Source organism: Gorilla gorilla, chromosome 8 (assembly GCF_029281585.2).
Source record: "Gorilla gorilla gorilla isolate KB3781 chromosome 8, NHGRI_mGorGor1-v2.1_pri, whole genome shotgun sequence".
Classification (NCBI taxonomy): Eukaryota; Metazoa; Chordata; class Mammalia; order Primates; family Hominidae; genus Gorilla; species Gorilla gorilla.
The window spans coordinates 12,047,501-12,069,083 of NC_073232.2; the positions used below are offsets into that span (position 1 = coordinate 12,047,501).

The 21,583-nt window shown below is 53.2% G+C and overlaps 1 protein-coding gene across 3 annotated transcripts in view; it reads left to right on the forward strand.

The window, feature by feature from the left end:
- Nucleotides 1-21,583, forward strand: part of PFKP (phosphofructokinase, platelet) — a 75,035-nt gene that overhangs the window by 42,874 nt on the left and 10,578 nt on the right. The window contains exons 9-17 of one of the 3 annotated variants that reach the window (XM_055353368.2): nt 1,038-1,130; nt 1,696-1,821; nt 4,438-4,502; nt 5,345-5,414; nt 5,598-5,744; nt 12,166-12,236; nt 14,182-14,269; nt 15,293-15,445; nt 20,588-20,740. In XM_055353368.2, coding sequence (XP_055209343.1) covers nt 1,038-1,130; nt 1,696-1,821; nt 4,438-4,502; nt 5,345-5,414; nt 5,598-5,744; nt 12,166-12,236; nt 14,182-14,269; nt 15,293-15,445; nt 20,588-20,740 — 966 coding nt within the window. The remainder of the gene's footprint in view (nt 1-1,037; nt 1,131-1,695; nt 1,822-4,437; nt 4,503-5,344; nt 5,415-5,597; nt 5,745-12,165; nt 12,237-14,181; nt 14,270-15,292; nt 15,446-20,587; nt 20,741-21,583) is intronic. The other 2 variants (XM_031015326.3, XM_031015327.3) reach the window with 2 other exon arrangements.

Sequence of the window (21,583 nt, forward strand, 5' to 3'; positions counted from 1 at the left end):
CCGACCCGGGCTTCTGTTTGCTACAGTGGGAAAAGGCGGTGTCTTGCTATTCCCTGGGCCCTCCCATAACCCAGAGCATCAGCTGAGCACATTCTTACTCACAAAGCCGCTGTGTCCTCGTGGCCCTGCCTGGGAACAGGCTCTGGCAGGCTTCATGCCCTGGGACTTGCCCAGGCCAGTGCCTGCCTGTCTGGAGAGGACTCTGATACCATGGGCTGCGCCCCTGCTGTAGACGGGGCTGCAGGCTGCCGGGGCTGGGGATGGGCTGTGGCTCCAGCAGCCATGGGGCAGAAGACGTCCCCACCTGGCTTTGCAAGTCGGCTTCTTTACTGTGCTTTGTTATGCTCCGTTAAGGAGCAAAGCATATCTCTGGATATGAAAACAGTGATGGACACCTGGGAAAGACATCTGCCAATATTTATAAGTGGTCATCTATAAAGTCCAGGCAAAGATTTTATTTCCCACTTAACTGTAATTAAATTATAGGACAATGGACCGAGAAGGAACCAAGGAATTTATGTAGCCCAGCCCCACTGTCCTTACAGAGGAATAAGCTGAGTTCCAGAGACAGTCAGTGGCCTCTCCAGATCACCAGGCCGGCGTGCCCATGGGCTGGGGCGAGGGGAGCGCTTTGATTGGGCTGGGTTGTGCTATTCACATCACAGCTGAACAAATTTAAGCTGGTTCAAGGAAGATGTTTACATTTTTTGTAAAATATAAGTAATAGTTTAAATGTAGGCTACTGAAACATTATTTATTTTTCTTTTTTAAAGCAACGAACATATTACTTGTATTCATTTTCTATGTGCAAGCCAAGATCTTGTCTGGTAACAACAGTATTATTTTTAAAACCAAGTTTCAGTTGCCTGTTATATACACTAAACGTTCTGCTAGGAAACAAAATTTAGAAATAACTTTTCCCATTTAGACCTGAAGAAAGAGCGAAAAACCTTTTCCAGTGTCCAGTACCTCCTTCCAGATCTGGGCTGCTGTGTCCGCATCACAGTTCCGCGTCCTAACGAGATGTTTCCTTGCAGCTCGTCGTCACGCAGCTGGGCTATGACACACGTGTGACCATCCTCGGGCACGTGCAGAGAGGAGGGACCCCTTCGGCATTCGACAGGATCTTGGTGAGTTGGGAAGGGTTGGGCATCTTCACAAGGTCTCTAGGAGGAAACGTTTCTGGAGAGGCACAGGCACCAGCCGGCCACGGAGGCTGGCAAGGTGCTCCCCCAAGAGATGCCCGCAGCCCGGCCCTCATCTTAACGATCCTTGAGACCTTTGGTGTAGACCAGTCTCTAGGCCTGCAGCCATTCAGATGCGGGGAGAGCTCCCTAATGTGGGAAGGCAGTGCTTGGTGTTGGCACGACGTGGACCCCAGAGGGCACAACCCCAGGGCAGAAAGGCTGTTTCTAGTGTGAGTTTCTAGAACCTGACTCAGGGCAGCAGGAATCCCAAGTACAAACCCTCAGTTCTTAACACTCCTGCTCTCCATGTGCCCTGACCTCCCCTCTCTTCCCGTCTTGCCAGTTCTAAAGGAGTGGAAATCGCTTTGCTCTAAAGAGTTGGGCTGGAAGTGGGAGGGGCTGTGAGCACCTGACTGAGGTCATTGGACGTCATGGAAAGATAGCAGGAGGTGACAGGGACAGGGCAGAGCGGGAGGCTGCCCCTGACCCACATGGACCTGGTTTCCAGGCCAGCCGCATGGGAGTGGAGGCGGTCATCGCCTTGCTAGAGGCCACCCCGGACACCCCAGCTTGCGTCGTGTCACTGAACGGGAACCACGCCGTGCGCCTGCCGCTGATGGAGTGCGTGCAGATGGTGAGTGGGCAGCCCATGGCCAAGGGCAGGGCGGGGACGGCTGGGACAGACGCTGCTTGTCGGGCCAGCCTGGGCACCTTGGGTGTCTCATCGGTGCACGCTGCATTACACAGCCTTTCTGAGAAGGAGGTGAGCTGCCCGTGGGGAGGGAGAAGGCTTGTGTTCTCACCCACACCTGCAGAGCCTGCGCCGTCTTCGATCTTTGGTTTTCTAAGTTACCATCCATCTGTGTGGCACATAGTCGTAACCTCCCCTGAGGGGGGTCTAGAGCATCGGGATCCTCAACAGTCCGAGGATCCAGGTGGCCCCAGTGCACCAGGTGCTGCAGAAGGACAGGGTGCAGGGAGGCAGCCGAGAGAGAGAGATCCGTGGACAGAGTGCAGGGAGGCGGGCGTGAGAGAGATCTACAGGGTGGTATTTTGTAGAGAAAGGTGGGACCTTCCCAAACTTCTCCAGTTTCAGCCATTTCCTGTCCTCCCATCCCCAAGGACATTCAGGTCTGTGATGGGACACAGGGATAGCTCTGGTCACCCGAAGATACACCCACCCTTCTTGGGCCGGGGAACTGCCTGCCTGCAAATGAACAAAGGGAAAAGCAGTTCCAGCTTTTCAGGCATGGGTTCAGTAGTGGAGGTGGCTGTGGAGTTAGCTGCATTTGAAGTTAATTAATTAATTAATTAATTTATTTATTTAGAGACGGAGTCTCACTGTTGCCCAGGCTAGAGTGCAGTGGCGTGATCTTGGCTCACTGCAAGCTCTGCCTCCTGGGTTCACGCCATTCTCCTGCCTCAGCCTCCCGAGTAGCTGGGACTACAGGTGCCCGCCACCACGCCTAGCTAATTTTTTTTTTTTTTTTTTTTTTGTATTTTTAGTAGAGGTGGGGTTTCACCGTGTTAGCCAGGATGGTCTGGATCTCCTGACCTTGTGATCCATCCATCTCGGCCTCCCAAAGTGCTGGGATTACAGGCATGAGCCACTACGCCCAGCTGTTGTTTTATTTTTCAGAGTTCATTCATGATTCATGACTCCTGTTTTGTTGCCTCTTAACACACACAAAGAAGTCATGAAGCAATCAAGTCAGGGACTTGTTGAAAGTCACCTTGTAAACATAATTTCCAAAAGCCCAAGGGAGAAAATAGTATTTGTGTGTATGTGTGTGAGTGTGTGCGCAGGCTTGTGTCTCTGTGTGTATGTATGTATATGTGTGTGCATGTGTGTCTCTGCATATACATGCAGGTTTATGCATATATTTATGCATGTGTGTGCGTGTTTGTGAGTGAGGTAGTTTGGGTCTGCATGTATGTGTATGTTTATATGCATGAGTATGCATGTTTGAGTGTGGTAGTATATCTGCATGTATGTGTGCATGTTTGTGCATGCATGTTTGTATGCATGTGTGTGCATGTTTTTGAGGTAGTGTGTGCATGTTAGTGTGTGTGCATGTGTGTATATGCATATGTGTACATTTGAGTGTGAGGTAGTATGTTTCTGCATGTTAGTGTGTGCATGTATGTTTATATGCATGTGTATGCATGTGTGTGAGGTAATGTATCTGCATGTGTGTGCATGTATGCTTATATGCATGTGTGAGCATGTTTGAGATAGTGTGTGCATGTCTGTGTGTGCATGTGTTTATATGGATGTGTGTGTATGTTTGTGAGAGGTAGTATGTGCCTGCATGTTTGTGTGTGCAGGTATGCTTATGTGCATATGTGTGCATGTTGGAGTGTGAGGTAGTGTGTGTCTGCACGTTAGTGTGTGCCTGTGTGCATGTGAGAGGCAGTAGGCTTAAAAGGCTCAGAGCACTGAACGACATGCAGTACGTGTATTTTGAGCCTGTGTCTCATGTCTCTGCTTGTCTAGAGACGACTGTGGTAGGTGTCACTTGCCCTGACCTTGAAACCACCCTTGTGTGGCTTTGTTTTTAAAGCTGAGGGACCACTACTGTGCACCTGCTGTTTGTCAGGCGTCTTCCTGAGGGTCTGACATGCTTGAATAGCCTTAGAGATTCCTGCAAGTAGGAGTATTTTTCTCATCTTACAGATGAGGAAATTGAAGTTCAGAGCGAGAAAGAACTTGCCCAAGATCCTGACGTTGCCCAGGGCTGCCTGGCGTGCATGAGTCCCAGCCCCGTGTCCCAGGGCCTCCATCCGGGCCCCTCTGCTCCCCCGCCCGCTGTGACCTCGCTCCCATCCCACATCCCCCAGTGAGCTGGTGTGTTTTGTTTTGTTTTTCCCCACCATAATCAAATTGAGAATTCCTTAGAACCATGCCTGAGAGATTTCATTTCCTCTGGCTTTGTTCTCTTGGAGTTAAATCTTCACAGTGTTGTGTCCACAAACAGCAGGTGACACCTTCTCTTTTTCCTCAGAAGCCTCCTGAGCTAAGCAGTCCCAGGGCTCTGACCTCATAGCCGGGCCGTGTGGGGCTGGCTGCCAACCAGCATTAGGACACACTTGGTGGCCGGTCATCTAGACCATTAACCCTGGGGCTGCCGGATGCCCGGGTCAGACTGGAGGGGGCTGGTGGGAAGGACCGAGCCAGTCTCCACCCACCCCATCCATGATGCACCAGGTCCTGACACATTCTTTCTTCTTTTCATCATTGTTTTAAAAGACTCAGGATGTGCAGAAGGCGATGGACGAGAGGAGATTTCAAGATGCGGTTCGACTCCGAGGGAGGTGAGGTGCTTTGGAGAAAGCTCTGCCCTGTCAGGAACACACACTCCTCAGGCCCGGCCACTGCAAATGTGCTTAGGGGTTGTGCTTATTCCATGTCACTGTGAAAAATCAGAAAGTCAGGCAGTACTCACAGCACCGCTTTTGCAGTAGCAGGCCCTGGTGACTGGTTAGAGAGAAATCATTTTCTAAATTTGCCGTTGGTCCTTTCTGGCAAGGTGGTGGTTGTTTAGGAGCTAATGAGATTAAGGCACAAAGTGACTTGTGGCCTTTTAAAAACAAACCAAAACAAAAAACGGAGTCTCCTTCTGTCGCCCAGGCTGGAGTGCAGTGGTGCCATCTCAGCTCCCTGCAACCTCTGCCTCCCACGTTCAAGCAATTCTCATGCCTCAGCCTCCCGAGTAGCTGCGACTACCAGCTCGTACCAGTGCGTGTCACCCACATCCAGCTAATTTTTGTATTTTTAGTACAGACGGGGTTTCACCATGTTGGCCAGGCTGGTCTCAAACTCCTGAGCTCAAATGATCCACCCGCCTCAGCCTCCCAAAGTGCTGGGATTACAGGCTTGAGCCACCACACCCGGCCGTGGCCCATGTTTTGCAAGAGAAAGTTATGAAGTGTAGAAGCACGCCCTTTTCTCAGTCCATTTCCACCAGACACGCACAGCACCGCGGGTCGCGGCTAAGGGCTCTGCTGTGCACGTGGAATCCTGGGGCCGCCTCCTTCTGCCCAGATAGTCGGGCAGACACATCGAGTGCTGGCAGATAAGCCGCCTTTTCTCCACATGAGCCCCGAGTTGTATCTGGTATTCTCGACTCCGGTCCAACGACACCCTTTTCCTTTAGGAGCTTTGCGGGCAACCTGAACACCTACAAGCGACTTGCCATCAAGCTGCCGGATGATCAGATCCCAAAGGTAGGTGGCCAGCCTCCCACGATGCCCCGACCTCTCCTGCGGGCCTCCCCTCATGGCCTCTGCCTCAGTGAATGAGGCCACCTGTTTTCAGGCCTGGCACGGCATGGGCCACTGCCAAAGTGTGCAGCAAATGGAGCTTGCATGTGCCCGTGACCCAGCGCTCACCTGCCTTCTGTTTTGCAGACCAATTGCAACGTGGCTGTCATCAACGTGGGGGCGCCCGCGGCTGGGATGAATGCAGCCGTACGCTCAGCTGTGCGTGTGGGCATTGCCGACGGCCACAGGATGCTCGCCATCTATGATGGCTTTGACGGCTTTGCCAAGGGCCAGGTGAGTCACCCAGGATGCCGTAGGCAGGCAGACACCCTGGCTCTGAGCGCAGTGGACATTGTGGGGGGCCCCCTCCACGGCCCTCATACCTTTTCATGCCTCAGTCCGGGATCCTGTGATATTGTGACTGAATGACTACTTATTTAAGGCATTGCTTCTGGAGTAAAATCTCAGCCTAAGGTAGGTTTCAGGCCCTCAAATGGAGCCCAGGGTATGATGTGCTTTTGAATTTTCTGAAAAGGTGCTGGGGGATGGCAGTGCCTCTGGGGTCTGATGGCCCTGACATTAGGTGAGAAGGAAGGTGGCGCTGTCTCGGAGGCTGTGGCTGGTTTAAACCGGGCACTGGAGGGAAAGCAGGCGGTGTCTGGTGTGCTCAAGCACCCACTGAAATACAAACCTTAGTGAACACAGGTAACACCCCTTGATGTGTGCTGTATCCAGCTGTTCTGTGGGATTGACATGTGTTCACCCATTTAAGCCTCACACTAAATCTAAGATGTTATCCCCATTTTTCTTACAAGAAAACCGAGGCATAGGGATGCCAACTGGGCTGGGTGCACGAGGGAGGGCTGGAAACAGGATTCTGAGCTCCTAACCAGGGGCTGAACTTGTGGCTATTTGTTTATCTGATTAGCTAACAAATACCTACTTTGTGAAATTCTTTTTTTTTGAGATGAAGTCTTGCTCTGTTGCCCAAGCTGGAGTGCAATGGCGTGATCTTGGCCCACTGCAGCCTCTGCCTCCTGGGTTCAAGCGATTCTCCTGCCTCAGCCTCCTGAGTAGCTGAAATTACAGGCACGCACCACCACGCCCAGCTCATTTTTGTATTTTTAGTAGAGATGGGGTTTCATCATGTTGGCCAGGCTGGTCTTGACCTCCTGACCTCAGGTGACCCACCCACCTTGGCCTCCCAAAGTGCTGGGATTACAGGCATGACCCACCATGCCCGGCCTCCTACTTTGTGGAATTCTTATGCTGAGGAATTAAATGAGTGAGCAAAGCAGACACAACTCTCTGGTTCCGTGGAGATTGCGTTTATATATGGGGAGAGAGGATAGTGACTGAGGATCCTCCTGCTCTCTGGATGGTGAGCAGTGCTCAGAGGCATGCCGAGGAGGGCCTGCTGGAGATCCCCCAGACAGCAATGCTGGGGAAGGTTCTCCCAGGCTGCTGGTGGCTCATGGGGCCCTCAAGGGACACTCATCCCAGGCGAAGGGAAAGGATGCTCTGGAGCTGATGCTCACAGGGGCGGGGGCTCCGAGCCCGCACAGGGCAGTGAGGATGGGAACTGCAGGGGCAGGGCCGGCTTGTTTGTGGGCAGCCTGAGGAGGTTGGCTTTTATGTTATGTGAGATTCGAAGGTCCTGAGCAGGGACTGGCCCACACCAAGAGCTTTCTAAAGGGACCCTCTGCTGTTCACCGAGGCAGAGGCAGGAGGCAGGAGGCAGGGCTCCCAGCCGGGGCTTTGCAGTCACCTAGCAAGAGATGGTGGGTCCAGACTGGCTACTGTGCAGATGGCAAGAAACCTCCAAGGGTCTGGAGGTATGGAGGGCATGGAGGGCAGATGGGGTTTGCTTGCTAAGTACACGCAGGCATAAACAGAGGAGGCAAGGATCACTCCATTCCTGGCCTGAGCACATGGAAATGGTAGAGTTGCAACTTATGAGGACTAGGAAGCCCTGAGACACACTTCTTGCAGGTAGGATGAGGAGCGGAGACTCATGAGGCCAGGGTGAAGGTGTGTGTCCCACGGCCGAGGACAGGACTGGGGATGCTGGAGTGAAGGTGTGTGTCCCACAGCTGAGGACAGGACTGGGGATGCCAGGGTGAAGGTGTGTGTCCCACAGCTGAGGACAGGACTGGGGATGCCTAGGTGAAGGTGTGTGTCCCACAGCTGAGGACAGGACTGGGGATGCCAGGGTGAAGGTGTGTGTCCCACGGCTGAGGACAGGACTGGAGATGCCGGGGTGAAGGTGTGTGTCCCACGGCCGAGGACAGGACTGGAGATGCCGGGGTGAAGGTGTGTGTCCCGCAGCTGAGAACAGGACTGGGGATGTCGGGGTGAAGGTGTGTGTCCCGCAGCTGAGGACAGGACTGGGGATGCCGGGGTGAAGGTGTGTGTCCCGCAGCTGAGGACAGGACTGGGGATGCCGGGGTGAAGGTGTGTGTCCCGCAGCTGAGGACAGGACTGGGGATGCCGGGGTGAAGGTGTGTGTCCCGCAGCTGAGGACAGGACTGGGGATGCCGGGGTGAAGGTGTGTGTTCCGCAGCTGAGGACAGGACTGGGGATGCTGGGGTGAAGGTGTGTGTCCCTCAGCTGATTACAGGACTGGGGATGCTGGGGTGAAGGTGTGTGTCCCACGGTGGAGGACAGGACTGGGGATGCCAGGGTGAAGGTGTGTGTCCCACAGCTGAGGACAGGACTGGGGATGCCGGGGTGAAGGTGTGTGTCCCGCAGCTGAGGACAGGACTGGGGATGCCGGGGTGAAGGTGTGTGTCCCGCAGCTGAGGACAGGACTGGGGATGCCGGGGTGAAGGTGTGTGTCCCGCAGCTGAGGACAGGACTGGGGATGCCGGGGTGAAGGTGTGTGTCCCACGGCTGAGGACAGGACTGGGGATGCCGGGGTGAAGGTGTGTGTCCCGCGGCTGAGGACAGGACTGGGGATGCCGGGGTGAAGGTGTGTGTCCCGCGGCTGAGGACAGGACTGGGGATGCCGGGGTGAAGGTGTGTGTTCCGCAGCTGAGGACAGGACTGGGGATGCTGGGGTGAAGGTGTGTGTCCCTCAGCTGATTACAGGACTGGGGATGCCGGGGTGAAGGTGTGTGTCCCACGGTGGAGGACAGGACTGGGGATGCCAGGGTGAAGGTGTGTGTCCCACAGCTGAGGACAGGACTGGGGATGCCGGGGTGAAGGTGTGTGTCCCGCAGCTGAGGACAGGACTGGGGATGCCGGGGTGAAGGTGTGTGTCCCGCAGCTGAGGACAGGACTGGGGATGCCGGGGTGAAGGTGTGTGTCCCGCAGCTGAGGACAGGACTGGGGATGTCGGGGTGAAGGTGTGTGTCCCGCGGCTGAGGACAGGACTGGGGATGCCGGGGTGAAGGTGTGTGTCCCGCGGCTGAGGACAGGACTGGGGATGCCGGGGTGAAGGTGTGTGTCCCGCGGCTGAGGACAGGACTGGGGATGCCGGGGTGAAGGTGTGTGTCCCGCGGCTGAGGACAGGACTGGGGATGCCGGGGTGAAGGTGTGTGTTCCGCAGCTGAGGACAGGACTGGGGATGCTGGGGTGAAGGTGTGTGTCCCTCAGCTGATTACAGGACTGGGGATGCTGGGGTGAAGGTGTGTGTCCCACGGTGGAGGACAGGACTGGGGATGCCAGGGTGAAGGTGTGTGTCCCACAGCTGAGGACAGGACTGGGGATGCCGGGGTGAAGGTGTGTGTCCCGCAGCTGAGGACAGGACTGGGGATGCCGGGGTGAAGGTGTGTGTCCCGCAGCTGAGGACAGGACTGGGGATGCCGGGGTGAAGGTGTGTGTCCCGCAGCTGAGGACAGGACTGGGGATGCCGGGGTGAAGGTGTGTGTCCCGCAGCTGAGGACAGGACTGGGGATGCCGGGGTGAAGGTGTGTGTCCCGCAGCTGAGGACAGGACTGGGGATGCCGGGGTGAAGGTGTGTGTCCCGCGGCTGAGGACAGGACTGGGGATGCCGGGGTGAAGGTGTGTGTCCCGCGGCTGAGGACAGGACTGGGGATGCCGGGGTGAAGGTGTGTGTCCCGCGGCTGAGGACAGGACTGGGGATGCCGGGGTGAAGGTGTGTGTCCCGCGGCTGAGGACAGGACTGGGGATGCCGGGGTGAAGGTGTGTGTCCCGCGGCTGAGGACAGGACTGGGGATGCCGGGGTGAAGGTGTGTGTCCCGCGGCTGAGGACAGGACTGGGGATGCCGGGGTGAAGGTGTGTGTCCCGCGGCTGAGGACAGGACTGGGGATGCCGGGGTGAAGGTGTGTGTCCCGCGGCTGAGGACAGGACTGGGGATGCCGGGGTGAAGGTGTGTGTCCCGCGGCTGAGGACAGGACTGGGGATGCCGGGGTGAAGGTGTGTGTCCCGCGGCTGAGGACAGGACTGGGGATGCCGGGGTGAAGGTGTGTGTTCCGCAGCTGAGGACAGGACTGGGGATGCTGGGGTGAAGGTGTGTGTCCCTCAGCTGATTACAGGACTGGGGATGCTGGGGTGAAGGTGTGTGTCCCACAGCTGAGGATAGGATTGGGGATACCAGGGTGAAGGTGTGTGTCCCACAGCTGAGGACAGGACTGGGGATGCCGGGGTGAAGGTGTGTGTCCCGCGGTGGAGGACAGGACTGGGGATGCTGGGGTGAAGGTGTGTGTCCCACAGCTGAGGATAGGACTGGGGATGCCAGGGTGAAGGAGTGTGTCCTACGGCTGAGGACAGGACTGGGGATGCCGGTGTGAAGGTGTGTGTCCCTCAGCTGATTACAGGACTGGGGATGCTGGGGTGAAGGTGTGTGTCCCACAGCTGAGAACAGGACTGGGGATGCCAGGGTGAAGGTGTGTGTCCCACGGTGGAGGACAGGACTGGGGATGCCAGGGTGAAGGTGTGTGTCCCACGGCTGAGGACAGGACTGGGGATGCCTAGGTGATGGTGTGTGTCCCTCAGCTGATTACAGGACTGGGGATGCTGGGGTGAAGGTGTGTGTCCCACAGCTGAGGATAGGATTAGGGATACCAGGGTGAAGGTGTGTGTCCCTCAGATGAGGACAGGACTGGGGATGCCAGGGTGAAGGTGTGTGTCCCGTGGCCAAGAATGTGCAGTAAGCCGCTGTGTCCCGGCATCTTCAGGAGGGTTTGGCTCAGCTCGTGGGTTTAGGAGTCTTCAGCGTCTCCACGTAGTTAAAGGTGCAGAACTCACAGAGCTTCCCTGAGGGCCTGAGTGCAGGCAGGAGAGAGAGAAGGTCCAGGACTGAGTCCTCAGGGCGCCATTGTTAAGAGTAGGGTGGGAAGAGGAAACCCCAGCCCAGTAGACTGAGGAGTGGCAGAGAGGTGGGGTGGAGATGCCCTGTGGCATCCCTGGGAACACAGATGATCCACCTTCCACGACCGCTGGCCCCTTTCCGTGTTGGCCCATCCACCCACATCTCAGCAGCAGGAACTGGATTAGGAACCGTTCTGTCCTGGGTGGATCTTGCTTTCCCCGTCTTTCTTGTTCAGACTTGTGAAGATTAATTGGCTTAAAACTGGTATTTGCTTTATTTAAAGAAATATTGCCTTCAAAACTGATTTATGTGGGAATAAAAAGCCTGATTTATATGGTTCTGTCAAATATATATATATAGTATATATATATTTGTGTATATATGTATATGTGTGTATATATATTTGTGTATATATATATTTGTGTATGTATGTATATGTGTGTATATATATATTTGTGTATATATATATTTGTGTATATATGTATATATGTGTATATATATTTGTGTATATATATATTTGTGTATATATGTATATGTGTGTATATATATTTGTGTATATATGTATATGTGTGTATATATATTTGTGTATATATATATTTGTGTATATATGTATATGTGTGTATATATATTTGTGTATATATTTGTGTATATATGTATATGTGTGTATATATATTTGTGTATATATATATTTGTGTATATATGTATATATGTGTATATATATTTGTATATATATTTGTGTATATATGTATATATGTGTATATATATTTGTGTATATATATTTGTGTGTGTATATATATATATTTGTATATACACACACACCTTGTACAGTATTTACCTTTGGAGATAGACTGATCTTTTTTCTAATGTAATTTACCTGGAGATGCCCCTGCAGCATAGCAGTGTGTCCACCACATCCGTGAACTTACCCAGAATCTCGTGACCAGAAGCTGCAGAGCTGGGGTTCGAGCCCCATGGGTTCTCCTCCCGCGGCCCCGCCGTCCTCGCAGTGGCATCCTCTTTCTGCGACTACCTTAGTTTGCTTAGTAATCTGTTTTCCTTTTTTTCTCCCTAGTTTGTAAGAACAGAAATTTTCCCTTAATCTTTTACCAATTTAGAAACCATCATGTTACTTTTCTTTTAGTTGCCGGTGGCGGGATACGGGGAGCTGATGTATCTCACACGTGGCTTGGGATGAGACGCAGAGGCCCCAACAGGCAGGGAGAACACAGGCCCTCTGCTGCTCTTCATGAGTTGTTAACCTTGGACTTCTGTTTCTCACCTTGATTCATCCGGGCATCGTGATAAATGCTGTCTCATACGCCTCTCCAATCTTTTACCGGAATGCAGCTTGTTGAAAAGTACAGAAAGCTATTTTTAGCACTTTCTAACTTGCCTTTCATTGTTCACTTTAGCTGTTTCGTTCTGTGTTTGCACATTAGATCAAAGAAATCGGCTGGACAGATGTCGGGGGCTGGACCGGCCAAGGAGGCTCCATTCTTGGGACAAAACGGTAACTTCCAAATCTCAACTCTATGACCTGCTTTTAAGGAAGAAGGAAGAGCCGTGTTCTGGGAGAGAATCACTGGGTGCCGACGCCACTTGCGATTCCTGGAAAGGTGTCCCTAAGAGAGGGGTGCAGGCAGTTACCGGTCCTCCCTCCAGTGGAACTGCCCGTGTTCCAGGGAGCTGGGGATGCGTCCCAGGGCGTAAGAGAGATGAGGAGGTAACTTGTGAATGCCTTCCTCTAATTCATATTCCATTCATTTCAAAAGCCAGCTGGCGAGCCTAAAGCCTCCACTTGGGGAGGTCATAAAGATGAGTGGTGTCACGGAGCCGTGGAGACGGCACTGTAAGCAAACCCTAAAGTAGCCTGGATAGCAGGTAGCATTGGTGGGAAGTGTAGCCCTGAGCAGCTGTGACTCGAGGCTCAGATTTCCACAGCCGAGGAAAGGACCCAAGGAATTCTAGTCTAAAAATCTCTTTTTCAGACCTACAGTAAGCCTCGCGTCCCTGCATCGCTGGGGACAATGGGATTTCCTAATGTAGATGAAGCCTGAGTGATTCTCACCTTTGATCATGTCGGGGTGTGAATATTAATCTCTGTCATCACTACACATTACAATTTCATGTGGAAGGAAGGTAGTTTTTGGCAAATATAATAAATGATGGATTCCATGTAATTCCGGCTTATTGTTCCAAGGGAGTTAGCTGCACCCTTTGCTTTGCTTTACAGCCAGGACCCTGGTACTCCCAGCCACTGGTGGGAGCCTCAGAGCTGGGTTAGCTCTACAGCTGCCTCCCGGCTGTTCTCATGAGCTCTGTGTGTGGGTGCCCTGGACGGTAAAACTCTAGGTAGAGGCAGATGCATCCCTCGGTGTGCGTTCTGGGGCTGAGGACTGGCTGCTGACACCCCGGGCACAGGTGCTTGATAGGGCCAGGGTGTTGCTCTGGAACGTAGAGAGGACTCACTGGCTGTTGTGGGCTGGTCCTGAAGAGGCTTAAGAATCCTCACCTTAGGGGCCAGCACAGGTTTGCAGTTAGCTGCATCCACTTGTCTGCTCTGATTGCCTGGCCTGAACATTTTTGCCCTACGGTGTCTTATAAATCTACCAAGAGTACAAGTACTTCACTTCTTCCAATCAACATAAAACCTTTGGGTGGGCTTGGGATGGGATCCAGGGAGGGGCACAGTCTGGTGTTACACTTGTTAGCCCTGTCATGTGACATTGGTGAGAGCACGGGGGAGGGAGAGCAGGTATGAGCAGATGGGATTTTAAATGAGATCAATAGTGGATAATGCATATGTAAGTTATTTGGAAACTGGAAATTTCCATTTAAACAATTATTGGGCACGGTGGCTCACACCTGTAATCCCAGCACTCTGGGAGGCTGAGGCAGGTGGATCACGAGGTCAAGAGATGGAGACCATCCTGGCCAACATGGTGAAACCCTGTCTCTACTAAAAATGCAAAAAATTAGCTGGGCGTGGTGGCGGGCGCCTGTAGTCCCAGCTACTCGGGAGGCTGAGGCACGAGAATCACTTGAACCCGGGAGGCGGAGCTTGCAGTGAGCTGAGATTACGCCACTGCACTCCAGCCTGGTGACAGAGTGAGACTCCATCTTGGAAAAAAAATTGTTAATAATTATAACTTCTTAATTTTATTTTTTCTAATGGGGCAGTAGAGTTCTTTTTAGGTCAAGGTATGAGCTGAAATGCTTTATTCCATTTTCTCATGAAAACACTGTTTTGAGATGAGATTCCTGGTCATTCTGCCATCTGCCAGCCACAACGGCATGAGTGAAAAGGCAAACGTTTACCGCTCCTTAAAACCACAGACTGGGGAAGGCGGCCGGGTGGGGACCGGCGTGGTTTCTCGGGGGTTCCCGGCGTGGCGTCCCGCGGACTGTGTGGAGTTTGGGGTGTCTGACATCGTTCTCCATGTGGCTGTTTTCAGCGTTCTCCCGGGGAAGTACTTGGAAGAGATCGCCACACAGATGCGCACGCACAGCATCAACGCGCTGCTGATCATCGGTGGATTTGAGGTACGTTACCGTTTCTCTCTTGCCGGTCTTGCGGGTGTGAGCCGCGCCCTGTGTTGGCTAAACGTTAAGCTACTTGTTGGCTACTGGCCACGATCCGAGATGACAGGTTCCCAGACCCAGCGGCCACTGGAGAATTGTAGAAGAGCAGAATAGCAGGTGGTAAGACGTGGCCTACGAGTGGCCCAGTTCCAATAAAGCAACTTAACCGAGAAGCAAAAGCTTGACTCCTTAACCGGGCCTCATCTATTCAGTGAGCTCTTGCATTTCAGGCCTGTGGAAGTAATTCTATCTCTTGAGTCCAGAGTCCAGTGGCTACTTAGAGACTAAGGTAGTTATACCTAGAATTTTGTTTAAAATCACATATTGGACTGTAGACCCTAAGATTTTTCTATTCAATGAAGATTAGTCCCATGGTAAGCTTTCCATTTACTTTTAGAAAAAGTAAAAACTGGCCGGGCGCGGTGGCTCACACCTGTAATCCCAGCACTTTGGGAGGCCGAGGCAGGCAGATCACCTGAGGTCAGGAGTTCAAGACCAGCCTGACCAACATGGTGAAACCCCGTCTCTACTAAAAATACAAAAATTAGCCGGGCGTGGTGGCGGGTGCCTGTAGTCTCAGCTACCCAGGAGGCTGAGGCAGGAGAATCGCTTGAACCCGGGAGGCAGAGGTTGCAGCGAGACGAGATTGCACCACCGCACTCCAGCCTGGGCCACAAAGCGAGACTCCGTCTCAAAAAACAAAACCAAAAACAAAAAAACAAAGTAAGAACCTGAGAAATGAGGCTCTTACCCATGAGAGGTTTAGTCATCTAACTGATCATGTCTGTCCTGCGCCCTTTGTGCTTAGAACCTGCCGATCCTTGTCTGTGGTCTTCACGTGTGTGTTGATCTCGTAGTGTTTTCGTGACGCCCCAGTGTGCTCCCTGTGTGCTGCGGTGGAGGTGGCTCTCCCAGCCTCTCCCAGCAAGACCCCCTCCTCCCCAGCTTCCCTCTCGCCCCACAACTCCCACGCTTGTCTGACAGGCCTACCTGGGACTCCTGGAGCTGTCAGCCGCCCGGGAGAAGCACGAGGAGTTCTGTGTCCCCATGGTCATGGTTCCCGCTACTGTGTCCAACAATGTGCCGGGTTCCGATTTCAGCATCGGGGCAGACACAGCCCTGAACACTATCACCGACGTAAGTCCGTGCGCGCCCCGCCAGGTGGGCGCCGGCTGACGCTAACCCCAGGGCCCCGGCCCTTTTTATCTACCAGTGCGCTAGAAACAGCCTTGTACGAATACCCTGAATGAGAGCTTCTCGTTCTTTTTTTCCCCCAGAAAAGTATGTTTTAAGACTCTGAAAATTTTTGATCTCACTCCCAAAAAGTTTTACCACCTCTTCTTCTGTGTGGCCACCAGGGGGACGTAGTGTGGCCGAGACTCCAGGAGTGCCCGTGAGCACCTGAGGCGCTGAGGAGGGCTGGGTTGCAGTCTCCTGTGATTGCACCAGCATTAAAAATCACTTTTTTCTTTTTTTTTTTTTTTTTGTGCTGAGCCTAAATTTTCTTTGAGCCTCCAATACCCATTATGATGAACCCCTGCCTTGATGCTGAGGGTAGAAATTGAACTGAATATTTTATAATTTTATTCATTGCCCTGAATGCACCATTGCATTTGCTATCTCTGTGGTCTTGGCTGTTGACCTCATTTTCCCCTTTGTAAACTGGGGATGTTAAATTACGTCTAAGGCAATATTGCTGCTACTTTAGTTTTTTTGCCAAGAGACAATAATAAAACATAGAAATATATTCTTCTTCTTTTTTTCTTTGTGGGACGGGGTCTTACTCTGTCACCCAGGCTTGAGTGCAGTGGTGTGATCTCAGCTCACTGCAGGCTCGACCTCCCGGGCTCAGGTGATCCTCTCACGTCAGCCTCCGGAGTACCTGGGACCACAGGCATGTGCCACCATTCCTGGCTAAAATAAATATACACCTATTCCCATGTTTGTGTGTCACACTTGGTAATTGACGTGGGAGTTTGAAGATCCATACCTAACACACAAAGCATTTAATTTTTTTAAAATTTGATGTCTAAAAGTTTTTAGTAATTCTCAAGTTTTAATTTTTCTTATGAGACTTGGTTCTCATGAATATTTTTCAAAGATATTTTTTCTTGTAAACCCTTGGCATGAAACTTATTTCTAGCACTGGTAAATAAAAAACAAGCTTTTAACATACAGCTCATATGGTAAGTAATACTTAGCACTCGTTTCTTGCTTTTCTGAGTGTTTTAAACTTTCTTCACTTTGTTTGCGAAGGAAACCTGCCCAGGTTTTCCTGTGTTCACTGGCTTTGGGGGCAACTTTCACCTTATTTTTGGCAGTTGCTAATCTCTGACCTAGACGTTGCTTCTGTCCTGGTGGTGGGTGTCACGGCTTTGCTGCTGCGGAGCTGGCCCGGCTCTGGGCTGACCTTCGCGCTGTGAATGTGAAGATGAGCATCTTTTACTGACTGGATTCCGTCATTGCTTTCACTGCTCTTTCGCCTGCTTTAGCTAGATTTTTGGGTCTGTGAAAGTTGGGTGTGCAATGGGAGGGACTGAAGCTTCTTTTTTCCCTAATTGTTACCTAATTGGAACTCGCCCAGAGGGAATGGGTGGAGAATTTGAGAGCGGTCACTGCAGTTAGCTGAGCATCTGAAGATGTGGGACAAAGCTGGCATTGATCTCCCTGTGACTGTTTTTATTTTCAAGTTTCCACACAAAGCATAGATCCTTGTGGTATGTGATGCGCACTTTCAGGCATGAAGAAAATCTCTCTTTAATTCCAGGGTCCTCTGCTATAAATAACTTTTTTTTTTTTTTTCAGATTGTAAATATGTAGCAAATGCATAGGGTCAAATTTATGAAAACCAAAATAGGTGGGGCAAAAACACCCCACAAATGATCATTTCCACCCGCTTTTACTTCCCTTGGAGGGATTGTGTGATTTATTATGCGATTGTTTTAAATGCAGTTTTTCATTCATTTGAGTTTCTCGAAGCTAGGTTAAACAATTTCTTTTTCTTTTTTTTCTTTTTTTTTTTGGAGACAGGGCCTCACTCTGTTTCCCAGGCTGGAATGCAGTGCTGCAATCGCTATTCACTGCAGCCTCGACCTCCCAGGCTTAGGTGATCCTCCCACCTCAGCCTCCTGAGTAGCTGGGACTACAGGTGGGTGCCACCGTGCCCAGCTAATTTTTTGTATTTCTATAGAGACGGGGTCTCCCTGTGTTGCCCAGGCTGGTCTCAAACGTCTGGGCTCAAGCAATCCCCCTGTCTTGGGCTCTCAAAGCACAGGGGTTACAGGGATGAGCCACCGCGCCGGGCCTGAAGTTAACTGATTACAATGTCTGAGAAAGAACTGGAGCGTGTAGTTAGTTGAGCCTCCCATTGGCCAGGCACAGCCACCTTGGTAAGTGCATGTGTGTGTCCTTGTTGCCCTTCTGATCCTGAGCTCCAAGGAACAAGGCTGTCTTGGGAGTGCGGTGGTTCTAGTCTCATGATGGGTGAGTGGCGCCGTCTGACCGAGGTCACCCTGGCGAATGCTGTGGCTGCTCGGGAGCTGGGGCAGAGAAGAGAAAGCCGCTGAGGGTCCTTCTGTGGACCCTGAAGGGAGAGGGACCGATATGTGAACATGGCAGCTGTTTTCTCCAGAGCCCTATTTACTGACGGCCGAACAGTGTGAATCCTGAGAAGGTTTGGATTTGGGTCTGAACTGGGCTCGTCTGGCCATAGAAGAACATTAGCTGGTGGCGTCCTCAGGAAATCAGGGTGTGAGGCAACTGGACGTGGATGGCTCCGGGTCCCCCCGGCCACTGTCCTGAAGCCGCCGGAGGCTGAGGACGCATGGGAGTGAGCATCTCTTCCCTGTCTGGCCACACCCTCTGTGACTGGTGACTCATGGCGTGGCCCTGGGCAGCATTTAGGTTTGAGGTCTGTAGATGGCTCCAGTATACCGGCTTCTATTGTTCAGAAAATTTGGTGATTCTCATGGGGGCAGGGGTGGTGATTTTGCCCCAGGGGATGTTTGCAACGTCCAGGGAGGTTTCTGGTTAGCACTGGGAAAAGGGATGCTCCCAGCATCTGGGGCTGGAGACAAGGGACGCTGCGGAACGTCCCTTAGAGCACAGGGTGGGCTCCATAATAGGAGTCTGGCTCAGGACGTCGCCGTGTTGTGCTTCAGAAGCCCTGGGCGGGGCTGATGTGGTGAAGCCTCATCTTTGGACACGTGCGTCCTCGTCCTCTCTCATGATTTCCTTCTTGCCAGCATTGATGCTTAGCCCCTCAGAATCTATGCGGTGCTGGTGAGTGGTCCTCCGGGCAGAGCAGAAGGAATGAAATACCTCAGGGCCGGTGTGACATGTTCTCAGGATACGGCTGCAGGGAGTTTGAGTTGGACCCTTTCATTCCTTAGCCCTGGCCCATTACTCCGTCCTGTAAGCTCAATCAGGTCACATCAGAAGCACAGTAAGCTGCTGCCATGCTGCCGTCAGCTGCCGCGAAGGTGGCAGTGACCACAGCCTCGTGACTGATTCACAGCCTGGCTGTGCTTGGTCTTGAGAATTTTATGTTTTGCTGGGCGGGCAGGGTCTCCCCCATATTGAAGCTTCCCTTCCCTTTTTTGGAGACTGAAGGAAGGAAAAGAGGAGTGATAGGGGAGATGGGAGAGAGGATTTGCAGCATTGTGGCTGTCCCCACAGATTTCAATGTGGAGTTAAGGTGCCGAGACCCCCACCTGCCCTCCTGTGTGCCTCAGGCCCCTCCTGGTCCCAGGTCACCCACACCGTCTGGCTTCCAGTGAGGGCTTCTCGGAGAAACAGCCAGCTCCCCGCAGCCAGTCTTGGTCAGTCCTGAGCTCGGGTATTCCACAGTAAAGTGAGCGACATCACCTGTCTGAAAAGCATAAGGAGCCTCCCACGTGGCGGTGCTGAGGGGCCACATCCTGGGCACCAGGCCAGCCAGTGCCCCAACATGAGTGTTGCTGGCTGGGAAGCAGCTGGCATTTGGATTGAAGTCCTGCAAAAACTGCCATGGCCACAGCCTGCCAGGCAGAGCCTGCACAGAGCGGCCCAAGAGCTGGGCACGTGCTGGGCCTGGGTGGATGTGGAGGCCGCGCCATGGGGCACGGGGGACCCTGCTCACAGCTCACCTTGTGGTCACCCAGCACTGACCCTGCTCACAGCTCGCCTTGTGGTCACCCAGCACTGACCCACCCGCCCCACCCTCCTATCCACCGTGCTGTGAACTCACCTGCCACGGGTCTACACCCACTGTCCGAAGCCCTCGGCCTACACGGGCTCCAGGCCTTGGGATGCTTTGCATTGCACCAGGGCTGCAGAGCCCAGATCGCTCACTGTCCGACTCTCCCGGGGAGGTGTGGGCGCCACCCTGTGTCCCACCAGTAGCATTTCTGCAGCTGATGTGGGGATATTCACAGTAAGACGGACACGTCCAAGACCATAAATAGTTGGTTTTGCCACCACGTGGATGTCAAAAACACCTTGCTGTGTGGGGCCACTTGGAGGTGGGAACAGTGGGCGTGTGGACCTGTCCTGCTGTGACTTTGGTTAACACCCTGAGGTGGAGTCTGAAAAACCCCGGTGTACACGGGCTCAAGAACCGCTCCCCTTTCTGATACCGGAGCGCATTTCCCAGTGGAACCCCAGGGCAGCAACTCAGGTTCTTGCTCGCCTGTGCGGCTTTGTGTGCGGCTTGCAGAGGGCAGAAATGGCAGCTTCCGCCCGGAGAGCAGAGATGTGGCGTGGGGCTGAGTGTGGCCCACCGGTAATCCAGCTGCATGCCCCCTTCCCTGCCTGCACGTGGGCGCCACCTCTGCACGATGAAGGCGGTCACTTGGTGTGGTCCTTACAGCCGTGTGCCCCATCCCACTGATCCTTGCCTGCCTGCAGAAAGCTACAGGATTGGCTTTGCCTGTAAATGTCCTGACTGCCCTGGCCTCCCTTACCCACCATGACATGCCGAGAGCTGAGCTGTCCCACTCGTGACTAACTCGCCGTTGCCTGCAACCTGCTCTGTTGCCTGCCTCGCACCCACCCCGCTGTGCTGCCTGCAGGCACCCCCTTTCATGAGGACCTGGGCTGTGCCCAGGCAGCCCCGTGTTGCCGAGGCCTGTCCTGCTCTCGCACAGCCTCCAGAGCTCCCCTCGGCCCCTTGACCCGCATGAACTGGCTTCCCCTGGCGACTCAGTCCCCTCCCGTCCCTTCCTGGACCTCAGCACAGGCCCTGGGGCTGGCAGGTGAGCACCCGGCACCCCCGCTAACCGCTTGGCCCTGCTGCTTCAGGCTTACAAGAGTGCGTGCGACATGGCCGAGGCACGAGGCCGCCACCAGGAGCTTTGCATCCCCCTGTGTGTGGTGCCGGCCACGATTAGCAACAATGTCCCAGGCACAGAAATAAGCCTGGGCTCCGACACTGGCCTGAATGCTGTTGTTGAGGTAAGAGAACCCCATTTCCTCCCGTTGCTTCGCTTCATTTATTTTAGCAACTTGTTTCTTCTGTGCTAAGGATGAGCCGGATTTATTCTTCTTCTTTTCCCCCCCTTTGTTAGCTTGGCTTTATGTCACACTGGCCAGAACAGGGTAAAATTTTTTTTAGCTTCTCTGCCTTAGGGAGAGCCTGTCTTTATTGATTAAAAGTGAGATGATATATCCAGTCCTTGGGATCGTGTTTCTATCCCACCTAGACTAGGGGAGCCGCAGGCACCATTTCTCTGGAGGCTGCCTCTCCTGCCCACGCTGAGTAGTGAGGCTGCAGGGCCAGCTGTGGGAGCCTGTAGGAAGGGGTGTAAATGCCCGGTAAGTACGAGCTCCAGGACAGAGCCGTACCCACTGGGGGCCGCTGCCTGGAAAACAGCCTTCCTGGAGAGCCGAAATCACGCCCTCCTGGGCAGGCGGTTTCACCAACATGTGCCTTGGGAGGGGTGGATTCTGCCAGTCGTGGGTGTGGTGCTGACACCCGCATGGTGGCCCCTCTGGTCCCTGATACTCTGACCCACCTCTATGGTCATAAGCTGGACATGAGGACCTATGGTAGTTCCACAGGCCTTTGCTGCAGAGACGGTCCTCACTCAGCTGCAGACAGGACGGTGGCCACCGTGGCATGTGGGGTCACATCCGTGACTTGGCCACCTGGTGCGAGGGACCCACAGCAAAGCACAGCTGCTGGCCGGGGTAGGCCTGCATCACGTGTGGGGACAGCAGCCACTGGCCTTTACCTTACATGTTGACGTCCAAGCCAGCTCCGGAGTTTGCAGTGAAAACTCCCAGCCCTGCTGGAGA